The sequence below is a fragment of the Quercus suber genome, unplaced genomic scaffold, assembly GCF_002906115.3.
Source record: "Quercus suber isolate HL8 unplaced genomic scaffold, Cork oak 2.0 scaffold_32, whole genome shotgun sequence".
NCBI classification, from domain to species: domain Eukaryota; kingdom Viridiplantae; phylum Streptophyta; class Magnoliopsida; order Fagales; family Fagaceae; genus Quercus; species Quercus suber.
The window spans coordinates 686,821-700,716 of NW_027069497.1; the positions used below are offsets into that span (position 1 = coordinate 686,821).

At 36.8% G+C, this 13,896-nt stretch overlaps 1 protein-coding gene across 1 annotated transcript; it reads left to right on the forward strand.

The window, feature by feature from the left end:
• Positions 1-5,741: 5,741 nt before the first annotated feature.
• Positions 5,742-7,287, forward strand: LOC111984213 (tetrahydroberberine oxidase; the record flags this gene model as incomplete). The annotated part of the gene is made up of 1 exon (XM_024015838.2): positions 5,742-7,287. A coding segment is annotated over exon 1 (1,500 nt), but the record flags the coding sequence as incomplete, so codon positions are not given.
• Between the last annotated feature and the right edge of the window lie 6,609 nt (positions 7,288-13,896).

Below are 13,896 nucleotides of genomic sequence, written 5' to 3' on the forward strand. Positions count from 1 at the left end.
TCTCTTTAAACCCATCTCGGCTTGAATACCAACCCTTGGGGACTGAAGATCGGCTTCAGACAAATGGGGGTCTCCCAAGTCACTGGAGGGATCTTCGGGCTGATCAGCTAGGTTAAACACACTAAATTTGTCCTCGGACGAGCTCAGTTCAACCACTTCCCCTGCCTCCTTAGGTTTCCCTTCCTCGATCTCTGTTGCTTAACAAGATGAGGAAGAACCCGCTAACGGAATGCCTTCCGGAAGTATAAGATCCTTCGGAAAATGCAAAACCGTCCTCCACCGCAGTAATCTGCCTAAGCTGAGGATCACGAGCCCTAATAACGTGCTTTGGGACCGGGAACGACTTCTGGGCTGGGTCACATCTGAGGATGTGGTGGACGGCTCTAACCTGGTTATCGGCCTCGTTCAGAAAGAGTTCCGCCCTAAGAACGGCTTTTAAATTCTCCTTGTTGACCAGGTGAAAATGACGCATGAAGGCGTGCGGATCTGCAGAAACAAAAACAAAGCTCCTGTGATTAATCAATCAAAACAGATACGCAACAAAAAATAATACAAGAATCTAGACCGCCCCCTACTTCGAGTACCCTACCTGGCTCCCCCTTTACTGTCGGGCAATGGAGACCATCGTGCCATTCCCCCGACACAATGAGGAAATATTGAGTCAACCCCTTATTAGAATCGGGAAGGCACTAGATAAGTCGGACCCTATCATCCCTCGTCTTCATATAATACGTTTTACCCCTCAAGTGTTGGAGGTTGTAGCACCAGTTCACGTCATGGTGAGTTAATCTCAACCCTATTTTCTCATTCAAGGTGTCTACGCACCCTAGTATCCTAAATACATTAACAGCACACTAGGTAGGAGCCAATCGAAAATGCCTAAGGTATCTGCTCGTCACTGGCCTCATAGGGATTCTCATCCCTCCCTCTACGAAGGTGACTATGGGGATCACAACCTCACCCTCGTTTCTCTTAATACGCCACTCCCCTTCCTCACAATACCTCAAACCCACATTACTGGGTATCCCATAATCGGCAATGAATTTCTTCATCATCTCGTCGGACTCAACCAGCTTCTTAAACTTACCAATTCCTAGCAACGACCAAAGGATCCGAAAGAAGGAAAGAAAGAGTAGGATCAAAGAAAATTTTATGCTACTGAGAGGGGAAGACTTACAGAGATGTAGAGATCCTCCTCAGGCAGTATGGAAGTTGAATCAGATTCAAGGTATACGCACCAAAGTTCACGAGCGCACAAATAAGGAAGCCCAATGGTTCAAACAAGTATTTATATCCCCAATTTAAGTTCACAATTGCATAGCCTCCCACCCGTAAAGGCAGGAAGTCCCCACCGAACGATTACCATCACATCGTTGGAAGTAGGGAACGTGGAGCCGCCAAAATTTAATGCAGGTGCACACAGAGTCTCGAAACGCCAAAACGTACATTGGGCGGGCGAAAAGTCACCAACCCCGATGTGGGCCGAGGTGGGGTGAATCGTCCAGAGGGCCCGTGGATATCAAAACCCTTCTCCCCGTCCGAGTGAACGAGCAGCAGGATTTTGAGGGGCTATTGTGGGGCCCGTGGGCCTGGTAGCTTTGGCCCATCTTGCATTCGGCCCATGGCCCATGCCAAGAAGGAATGATCGTCCGAGGATGGCATATGAAGACCTAAGCTTTGTTGGATCCATGCCAAGGACATCCCTGTCCTCGGCGTGTCGAGGCTAATTCCAGGCGGGGGAGCGAGCCAAGAACAGGTTGTCACCTCCGCACTGAATGCACTCACCTAACCCCCTAGCCGCATTAATGGGGATATAAGTCCTAGACAGGGTAACATTGGTCCTTGTGAACCACTCAAGTACTGATAAGGCCTCTGATGGGACGAACGGTCAGAGAGAAGGCAAGTGAATGGTCGACAGATGGAGGAAAGAGATAGGAGGAAGAGGATTATATAAGAAGGGCAAGCAAAGCAGTTTGGTGGGGAGGAACCTCCTCGGACAAGGGCCGAGGAGCTACCCTTAGCACTAAGTTGGCTTCATCCTCCTTCAAGGAGAAAAGGTTCTGGGGGTAAGGTTGTGAGTCGGTTAGGGCCTAATTCTTCATCCCACTCTCTAGAAATGTATTGTTGGGGCCTATCTAAATCCGGTCCCTACAGTTTTCCTATTACATTATATAGATAGTATATAAGAATATAATTTTATTTTATTATATAACATGATCTAATTAGGATAATTTGGTGCTTATTTACTATATTTTTTATTTTTACTTTTTTTTTCTTCTCATATTATTTTCTATAATTTTCTTATTTTTCTCTCTTGAAAAAGTAGTCATTCTCTCTCTTTATTTTTTATTTTTTCTTGCAACTCTAATTTGTATTGATGAATCATTAGGATTTTTAAACTCTATTATGAGTTAATACATTTTGGTGTCATATTTTTTAGTTCCCCATTACAAGTACTCTCTCTCTCTCTCTCTCTCTCTCTCTCTCTCTCTCTCTCTTAGTTTCAATTTGATTTTTTCTTGAGTTAATACTTGATTATTTTGGACGTAATAATTTGAGTTTCTATCAAACCACTGTTAGGGTCATATTTTTGTAATTGGCTAATCTTTTGATAAAATACAGTTTACTTGTAATTGGGTAGATCTAAAATGGATTTAGTACTTCAAAAAACATGTTGTTCAAGTCAAATATTAAAGACATGAAGATTGGTCAAAGAAACAAGTGAAGAAAAGCTATTCATTAAGTCTCGACAGATAGCTTAACAAAAGCTTGCTATCGAGACTTAATGTGAAACTCAACATATAGCTCAATGGTAGCTCGATCTATCAAGAATTACGATTTCAGAATTTCCATATCTGAAATTCGGCCCAGTCTTATGTATTTGTGTAGGATTTCTTTTCTCACAACTCTAGACATATATAAAGATTATTTCAAAGGCCATCACACATGGATATGGAGACCAAGAGACTTATTTTCTTTGTGTGAAGTTACTGCATTTGTACACCATAGGGTTTTATAACCGAGTGCTTCCAGATCTTTATTATTAATGAAGTTGAGAACTTTGCAGCCAACAACATTTGTTCAAGTTGTTGAAGTTAGTCACGTACTTGGAATCCGTGCAAAGGGTTAGTCATAAATTGGAGGTTTGTGCATCGAAGGAAAAGAAGGCTACTACAAGATCAAGTCCAATTGGGTATTGAAGCAAAAGTTCAACTGTAGGTTGGTATTTCAAGATAGGCCAAGGTTGTTGGCAAGATCCCTTATACTTGTAATCGCTTAATTGTTGATTAGTGGATTCTTGGGAATAGTGACCTTAAAATCACTTGCTGAGGTTTTTGTCTTGCGAGATTTTTTCCATTTGTCAACAAATCACCGTGTCTAATTTATTTTCTGTTACACTTAATATTTTTGGTAATTTGTTGGTGCCTTCACATTTTGCATGCAATTGAACTTAATTAATCAAATTAAGCAATTAAATTAATTAACCGGGTTTAAGCTATCTTAACCCAACAACCACAATCTTGGTTATGCTAATTACAAATCGACATTTGGCTTATTTCAGTTCACTTCATCTATTCAGTCCGGCTCAGTCTACTTTAGTCTACTTCAGTCGATTTTAGTCCAATTCGGTCCATTTGGTTCACTTCGGTCAATACGGTCCTTTTCGCTCCACCTTGGTCCATTCCATCCAATTTAGTCCATTTCGGTCCAATCCAATCCATTCAGTCTATTTGGTCTATTTTGGTGCATTCCACCTACTTAGGTCTATTCGGTCCAAGTTAGTCCACTTAGGTCCATTTGGTCTATTTCAAAATCACTTCAATCCTATTTGGTGTACCTACTTAAGAATGAGAAAATATAAGTTTGGTTGAGCATACTATCAATTATTTGAGTAATATCTTTAAAAAAAAATTATTTAAGTAATATCAATTGTAATTATATAATAAATTTTGGTTATCATAATAATCTCCTTAAGATAATAATAATTTGAATACTAACTTTGAAACTTAAAAATTTTAATTGTACCAAAAGAAACTAGGAAAATATAATGTATAAAGACAATAGTTAGAAGAATATGGATCATTTCAAAAAAAGAATAATATCAATCAAATACATCAAAAATTATAAAACTATATATTTGAAAAAACAGAGTGATGGAAATTGATTTTTGAAATTATTAAATTTTTTTGGGAATAAATTATACATATTCAATATAAGTTTTTTATGAGTTTTGATTATTATAATAATCTCTTTCAAGAGAATAAAGAATTTGAATAATTTTTATATATATATATATATATATTGCTTGAAGGTTATAATCAACCTCATGCAATTCATTTAAAAGTAATGACTTTAAAATAAATGAGTAACTACCCTAAAGATTAGATTTGTATATTCATCGCCTTCATGTTTAGAAAAACTTTCGCTTAAATTTAGCCAAGCCAAGTGGACGGAAATGCTAGCTAATGTGACTCAACAAAAGTTTAGCAATAATAAATGTCATGCTTAAAATTTTAGATATTATGAGCTTGAGATTTATATATATTTTTAATAAATTTGGATTTAGAATATGCGCTCTCAATCTAAACATGTCTTTTCCTTATATGTAAATGTATAAAAATGGACTGAAGTCAACGAAAATGAACTAAATTGGACTGAAGTGATTTGAATGGATCAAATTGGACCAAATGGAACGAAGGGACCGAATGGACAGAATAGTACCAAATGGGACCAATGTGGACTAAAGTGGACCGAATTAGGATTGAATAAGAATGAATAGATAGATTAGGACCAAAGTGGAATAGATGGCCCAAATAGAACTGAAATGGACCAAGGTGGATAAAATGGATCAAATAAAACCAATGTGGACCGAATGAGACAAATAGGTCCAAAGTTGACTAAATAGAACCAAAGTGGACCGAAGACCGAATAGGACTTTTATTTATCATTTTTTATTGCATTTTAGAGCTCATATTTCAAATTTCTAATGTCTATTTTCTTTGTATTTTTTAACTCAAAACTAAGGAGTTTAGTCCAATTATATTAAAATTTCATACTTTTCAACCCAAAAATTAATTTAAAAATTGAATTTTTGAGCTAAACTTGAAAAAGCAACTTATGAGAAGAATCAATTTAAGACGCAATTAGTCCAAAATGAACTAAAGGGGACTAAAATCAATCAAGTGAACTGAGTGGGACCGAAGTATACCTAATTGGACTAAATAGAAATTGTTTAATTTTAAGGAAGAACAAATTAATTTAAAAAAAAATTAGAGAACAAATTATACATTATATTACAATTACAAAATAATTATTTATTCTAACATATTGCGTGGGCCAACGATTAGTAAGGATAAAAATCATGCTTAGATTTTCTGACTTAATAAATTAGATTGCAGCATGCTTAGGTATGATTTTAAATAGAGTTTTTCGTTATTCGTAATTTTTTTTTTTTTTTGACAATCCTTAATAAATAAATAAAGCAATGTGTGTGTACGGGGTTTGTGTTTGTGTTTGTGTTAGCGTATGTGTATGTGCAATAGTATTTTCCAAATTAAAATATATGGCAATTTTGTATTGATGGGAAAACTATTGTACACTGCTAACGTGGTCCTCAAATGCAGTGAATAATGTCTCCCAAGTTGTGGTCCCAAACATTCACGAAGATCGAAGGGCATGTGCATCATCTCTTTGATTGTACGGCAATAAGATAAAGTAAAAGGCATAAAACCAATAAAAATAATAATAACACAGCTAAGCTTTTGATCGTTCAGACACACACGAGGAATGAGGAGGACTCTAAGCTCAGCAATTCTTGCAGTTTTCGCAGTCCTTCTTCAGCTACATGTTTCAATGACTGCTTCAGATCCAGCCCAAGAGAGCTTCCTCCAATGTCTTTCAGACCATTCTCAATCATCCCTACCAATCTCTTCAGTCACCTACTTCCCCAACAACTCTTCGTACACAACTGTCTTGCAGTCCTACATAAGAAACCTCAGGTTCATTTCATCTACAACCCCAAAACCAGTTTTCATAGTAACCCCTACCCATGTATCTCACATCCAAGCATCAATAATCTGTTCTAAAATCCACGGCCTTGAAGTTAGAATCCGCAGTGGTGGTCACGATTATGATGGCCTTTCATATGTATCACACAACCCGTTCATCATCATTGACTTGTTCAAGTTGAGATCCATAAATGTCAACATAGAAGATCAGAGCGCTTGGGTTGATTCCGGGGCAACAATTGGTGAGCTTTATTATAGAATAGCAGAGAAGAGCAAAATCCATGGATTCCCAGCTGGGGTTTGTCCCACGGTAGGTGTTGGAGGCCATTTTAGCGGAGGTGGGTACGGTAACATGATGAGAAAATACGGCCTATCTGTGGATAATATCATTGATGCAGTAGTGGTTGATGTTAGTGGAAGAGTTTTAGATAGAGAATCTATGGGGGAAGATCTTTTCTGGGCCATTAGAGGAGGGGGTGGAGCTAGCTTCGGAGTCATCGTTTCTTGGAAAATCAAGTTGCTTGTTGTCCCAGAAATTGTCACGGTTTTTAGAGTTGAAAAAACCATAGAAGATGGCGCTACCGACATTGTTTATCAATGGCAATATGTTGCTGATAAGATGCATGAAGATCTCTTTATAAGGGTAGTTGTGCTACCAGTGAATAAGAAGAGCCATCAGACCGTAAAAGCTAAATTTGTTGCTTTATTCCTTGGAAATGCAGAAAATCTCATTGCTTTAATGGATCAAAGTTTCCCTGAATTGGGCTTAAGTGGTAAGGATTGCATTGAAATGAGCTGGATTGAATCGGTGCTCTATTGGTCTAATTATGCAATTGGAACATCCCTGGATGTTTTACTTGTCAGACAACCAGATTCAGAAAAGTTCTTGAAGAAGAAATCAGATTATGTCCAAGAACCGATTTCAAAGACGGGTCTTGAAGGTATATGGAAGAAAATGATGCAACTACGAAAGCCGGCACTAACATTCAATCCTTATGGTGGAAAAATGAGTGAGATTTCCGAGTCTGAAACACCATTTCCACATAGATCAGGGAACATATACAAAATCCAATACTCAGTGAATTGGAAAGAGGAAGGTGTGGAGGCTGCGGATCAAAACTTGGATAGGATAAGAATGATTTATGATTATATGAGACCTCATGTCTCAAAGTCACCAAGGGGTTCATATCTGAACTACAGAGATACTGATTTGGGTACCAATAGCGTCGGTAATGTTAGCTACTCAGAAGCTAGTGTATGGGCCACCAAGTATTTCAATTTTTTTTTTTTTTTTTTTTTTTTTTTTTTTTTTTAAATCACGTATTCTTCCCATTTTAAATTGAACACAGCATATTGAGTGCTTATAATATTTCTTTTTAGATTGGGAAGCTGAACTCAATTATCGTCTTTATTTCCGTAGTAAAGCACCTTTGGGAACAATTGAGTCCATAGTAAAGCACCGTTGGCAAACCATGAATAAATTTAGTGTCTTATAAGTGTCTTTGATATGTTTATGAACATTGCTGCCCCAGTAGACTTGGAGGCGATATCTTCAAAATGAGTCATTTTGTTATTGCTTAAATAATATCTAACTAATTAGTATTTTTTTATTATAAAAATATCCATTACCTTTACTTTATAGTATGACTTTTTTTTTAGGAAAAATGCTAAAATTAAAACAAATTTAAAATTTTATTAAAAAAAAACTTACAATATAATCCAATAATAAATGTGACTTGTGACATTTCAAGAAGGTAATAAACAAGTATTTTGAACGAATGATGCTAGAGATATTATAAATTTTAAATCTAAGGCTTACAAAAATGTGTTGTTCCTATGAACAATAATTGATAAATAAGTAATATTCAAAATTATAATTTAAATAATCACATATCACATAAATTAGAATTTACCATGAAATTAGAGAAAAATTGAGAGATATTACCTCAAGAACTCATAACATTAGAAGCAAATTACCGTCAATTCATATATGTTTTCAGATAGCGGGATTGAGACGTGGATCAAGTCACTATCTTGAGATGATACACACGTCCATGGGGTTTCTAGCATTGTAAACTAAACATTATGTGTGCTGCCCCTATGATACAACAACCTAGGGCCCAATTGGTAAGAGATTTTTAGTAACGTTATTTAAGTATTATGGAAATACGTGCAGGTGAAAGTATTGTGGAAATACATGTACTGTTGTTTAAACAACGAAAATTGTTGTTTAAACAACACCACCAAACAAGCCACCAGACCCTTTGTTGATTATCCTTACAAGTCTACACTACTTGTAAGATTTGAAGCGCTCAAATAGTACTTTCTTTGACTCAGAAAATATAATATATGAAGATAATATATATATATATATATATGTTTTTTTTTAAGTAGGAAGAAGCAGAGAAGATAGAGCATTAGCTTTCTTTCTAAACTTTTTGTTCAATTCTTCCTTCACTGGCCGAACATGAAGGCCTTTAAATAGGCTAAGCGATCAGCTTTTTTTTCTTTTTTTTTTGGAAGAGATCAGCCTTTTTAAAAAAAAAAAAAAAAAAATTCATTTTTTATGGTCATAAACTCATAATCCTGTTAAATCAATAGTCAATAAAATATTCAATAACGCGGCTGATGATAATATACCAAGTTTAATGGCATTAACATTAGACATAATTTCTTTCCTTTTATTGTTTGACGCATCAAATACAGTAGTAAAATGTTGTATTCTAACGTCAACATTTTATAAGGAAAGTTTGAAACTGATAACAACAAAAAGATAATATATAGCTTTTAAAGGGAAAATTATTAGGTACTCCCGGAGTGTCATAAATGTGTAGTCCCTCCTCTCATATGAATGGTGAGTCCTACCATGAATTTAATTAGTGGGACCTACCATTCATGTGAGAGAATGGAGTACACATTTATGGTACTCCGGGAGTACACAATAGTTTCCCATTTTAAAGCCACTAATGTCATTCACTAATTGACTTGAGCCAATTCATCATAGGTAGGTTATCATATTATATGTGGCCTAGTAACAATAGTAGAGGTTGGCTCACAAGCTGAACTAGCTTGGGTGCTTATCATATTCCTAAACTCATACTCTAACTACAAACTCATTGTCTAGTGTATAGACCTATGTAATGGGTCAAAATTGGTTCCTAGACCTAATTAGGTTGGGACTTTTAAACATCTATCATTGATCCATTTAATTAAGATGTACTCCCTACGTAACAAACACATGGCTAAGACAATAAGCCCACATTAGGGCTACTGATGAGGGGGAATGATGTGATTGTGTTCTTGTCACAATGCATAAACTTTCACCCAGAGCTCGAATAACTCCTAGCTACTGTAGGTTTCATCTCACTCTCCTATCTCTTAGGCGGTGATATTGTCACATTGCTCCCTTCTTTTTGTAACAAAGAAGTTGTAGGTTTTGTTTGGCCCTCCAATTGTTGTTGTCAAGCAGGTAAAATTCCAATTATATCTTTTGTTGTGTTGGTCTTTCAGGGTTTCACTCCTTAAGAAGCCATCTATTGTCATTTCAAGATGACTTTCCCATCTTGTGATCATTAGGAACCTACTTCCTATCCCTTCAACTGCTAAGTTCTAACAAAGAAATTTTGACATTCTTCTCACTCATGTTTGTGCCCTTCCTAAGCCTCTACACCATTCATTAGTCCCCCAAAACAACACCAATTTCAAGTCTAAACATGAATTAGGATGCAATATCACTTTTAAGAACCTTGGTCGAGGGTGATTACAAGCAGTTTAGGAAGGCATTTAAGCTAATTTCTATCCCAAACAACAAAAACCAATTGTACTTCTTAGCTTTTTGACCAACCGAAAGAGGGTTAAAATTAATTCCTTAAATAAAATCTTTGTGATTGCGATTTATTTTTACAAAATGTAATTACAAGGTTTTTTAGTGAAAAACATACCCTTCTTCTTAAGGTTGTAAGAGTATTTTTAGTCTTCTAGGGGTGCCTAGTGGTCACTTCCCTACCTGGTGGGAAAATGTTATAATCCTAGTCTCCCATATGGATCAAGTATAAGCCAAACCATGTGTTTATAAGCTCTTAGGCAGCCTCCCCTTGCAAGCCAATTTTCAAGGTGAGTTCTACCCATGGGTTTGTAATATTTGTTATTAAAGCCAATCATCACCCCGATTAATTGGGCGTAGCTCGTTAAATATGGGATCAAATGAGTTGTAGTTTTATGGTCAGATCTCAAAATGGGCGACCTATTGGCTAGATTAAAATTACTAATAGGTGAGTGGAGCCACAAAAGAGAAAGGGCTACCATCAGGTCAGTGTCACTAGAGTGAGCTGTTATGGATATCAACTGCGGAGCATGGTGGTATGTTATGATCCTAGTGTCCCACATAGATTAAGTGTAAGCTTAACCATGTTTTTATAAGCTCTTGGGCACCCTCCCCTTGCAAGCCAGATTTCAAGGGTAAGTTCTACCCATGGGTTTGTAACATTAAACCTGACACCAAACCATCCCGTTAAGCAGCTGAATGGACATGTTGAGCCCACCATTATTTTGACAAAGGAAGGGAACACCTTCCCTGACAACCCATTTAAAATGAGGATATGACTAAATTTGTGTGCTTGCTGAAGTGGGGAAAGATCAATCATGCAACCCTAAGATCTTTGAATAGTGGTTTTGGTTGGTCACTTCAATCTACCAAACACCCAATACATTAGATCAACTTTTGTTAGAATTGCTTGATTAGTGATAGAAATTTAGACCCCTTAAACCAACCAGATTAACCTAGTTAATTAGCTAAGTGATTAACTTAGTCAATTTATGCAATTCTAGGTTATTACAAACATACAATCATATCAAGAATATAAAGCAGTGGAAATATAAAAGACACAACGATATGATCACTCAGGAAACCACACGGTAAAAACCTGGGGAGGATTTGACCTAGTTATCCTCAAGGTAAACTTGAATCCACTATGTGAAAGAATCGAAGTTCATACAAAAGGACTTACAAGCTCTCCGCTTGACTTCCTAATGCTACCCACCAGTAGAACTTACTGACACGACCACGTGTAAACTCCGAATCCACAGACTCCTTCTTTCTTAGATTCTCCAATTAGCTACAAGCACCCATGCTTGTTATTCTTTAAACTCTAATGGCAGCAACCGAGTTGATCATTAAGATGTTGATACTATCTCTACCTTGAAAACCCTAAGTTTTGTGTAAAGGAAAGCTCCTCTAGATCTCACAAGAGATTTACACAAAACAGAAAAGTATGAGCAACAACACAACAGGAGCGACTCTAAAAACGTGGCTAGGGTTTTGCATTTTATACCTAGAGTAAAAACAGAAAACCCAAAACGTTTAATGAGTTAGGGCTGAGTTGGAAAATTCTGCAAAAAAGCATTCTGCTCGAGATTTGATCGATTGAGTCTTTCTTTCGATCGATCGAGCCAGGTTGAAATGCACCAATGCATCTACAGCCTCTCGATTCCAACTTTACATAAAATATATAACTTTGAGCAAGCCTAAACAAGACTAAACGTATTGTTTTGATCATGGTTTGCCAACATTACACATTAGAGTTCTAAATACACAAATTTCTAAATCTTTAGAATCTAACAAACTCCCCCTTTGGCAATCCGTGACAAAACACAAATAAAAAGCTCAAAGTTTACAAGTAAAAAGCCCTTTACAAAAATAATGCTCATAAACATTAAAATTCAATCTTAACTACTATCCATCAGTTGCAAGTGTAGACAGCAGATCAATTGAATCAACCTGTATATTCCTGAAACACTCAACAAACGCATAAATGCATGTGTGACAGAAAATAGTAAATAAGCAGGTATAACATTCTTGTATGATTCACACAACACATAATAAAGACATATATCAATGAATAACTCATAAATATAAATCAATAAGTAGTGAATCAGAAGAAACAAGAAACATGTATATCGAAAACAATTTAACACCCAAAAACATGAATAGTCCCAAAAAAATGATATACAAAGTGAAGCGCCTAGATACAATCTAACATCTCCACTATCTCCTCAAAAAACAAAAAACAAAAAACAAAAAACAAAAACTCTTCCCCTAAACACAAAAACTCCTCTACAGCATCAAAACTCTATTCCCCCTTTTTGTGACGAAATGCCAAAGGACAATCACACGCCATCATCAAAAGGAGGTGGTGAGGGTGAACGAAGATGTGCTACGTCGGCACGCAGAGCACGAATCTCGTCAAGCAAGTCCACCAAAATCTGACTATGAGCCACCTGAACGGTCATGACAATTTCCAAGGTACGACGAATATCAAAGTCATCCGAAGGAGATGGAGGAACATCAGCAACAGCAACATCACCAACAGGATCAGGAACATCCTCACCAGAAGGACCTGTAGAAGAAGAAGGAGGAGATGCGCTACCAGAAGGCTCAGACCTAAAGTGTTTAGAGCCAGCTCGAAGATGAGTAGCCCTCTGTCTAAGAAAAGACGCACCTATGAGAGCAATCACATGAACGGGCTCAGAGGAAGGGAAACCACTAAGATCAAGATAAAGCAAAATCCTATGAATAAAAATAGGATGAACAAGGGCATGAGAAGAAGATGAACTCCTATAAACTTCGTTCAAAGAATGAAGAAACAAGTAGGGAAAACTAATAGGAGCATCAGTGACAAGAGCATACAAAAAGACATACCGCTCGAGAGGAATGGTGTGAAGATGAGAAATGGGCCAGATAGAATGACAAGTTATCCTAAAGAAGAGATAGTGCAACTCAGATAGCTCAGTAGAGGTGATCCTAAGATCAGAACCCCACTGGATAGAAGACCCAGTGATGTAAACATGACATCACTCAACAGATGAGACTCATCATAAGGGTAGACTGGGTACTGGACCAAGGGTACCCCTAGAGCATTAGCCACTATCGTAGGAGTAATTGAGTACTCTACGCCTCGTATCCAATTCTTTACTAAAGTGTTAGAATCATATACGCGGATAGAGATTTTCGAGAAGAACTCTCTAATCAAGGTAGCTGGAGAAGGAGGATCAGAAACATCCAACAGAGGTAACCAGCCCCGACGCTCAAAATTTGCCTTACTGGCAGGATCAAGCTCATCTAAAAGAACAGAACGCTCAGCCCAAATCTTTCTCTTAAGGTTCAGCTTCTCAAAAATCTCTTGGTTTTTCTCACTCGAAAACTTCTCTCAGTCAAAGGAGGGAGGGGAAGGAGTAGGTGAGGGAACAGATCTACAAGGCCTAGTCTTTTAGGCATAATGCAAAGGAAAGGACAAAGACACAAAGAGAAAACTAGAATAACAAAAAAACCAAGGGCAGACTACAAGTTAGCACAAAAAGATATAGAACAAAAATCTATATGATGCATGAACAACCACAATGTCATGATGCATGTACTAATGCAATAAACAAAGTTCAAATTAAGTTCAATTGCACAAAATTGGCTTGAGCATAGAGTTTCTACCAAAAACCCTAAAAGTTTGAAAAACCACTTGCATGTTTTGAAATAGATTTAATGAATTGAGCATTACATAACACAACACACAGATTATAATACCTAATTACATCAAAACAACAAGCCAATTTCATCAATTTCAACCTAATTGAACAAAATCCCCAATTCGGATTCAATGCAAACCCTAGAATTTTAATTTTTCTCAAAACCCAAAATTGATCAAATTAAACTATCAATATCAAGTTTATATCATGTCCCTACAAAAACCCATTGATCAATTTCCCAAAATAAGATTTGAATCAACAAAAATCCCAACATATGCAAAGTTCGAAAATATCCCTCAAATGCATGGATTTATGCATGAAATCATGAAAGTAAATTCAAAAGGAAGGACAAAAAGGTCTTACCGGAGTTGAA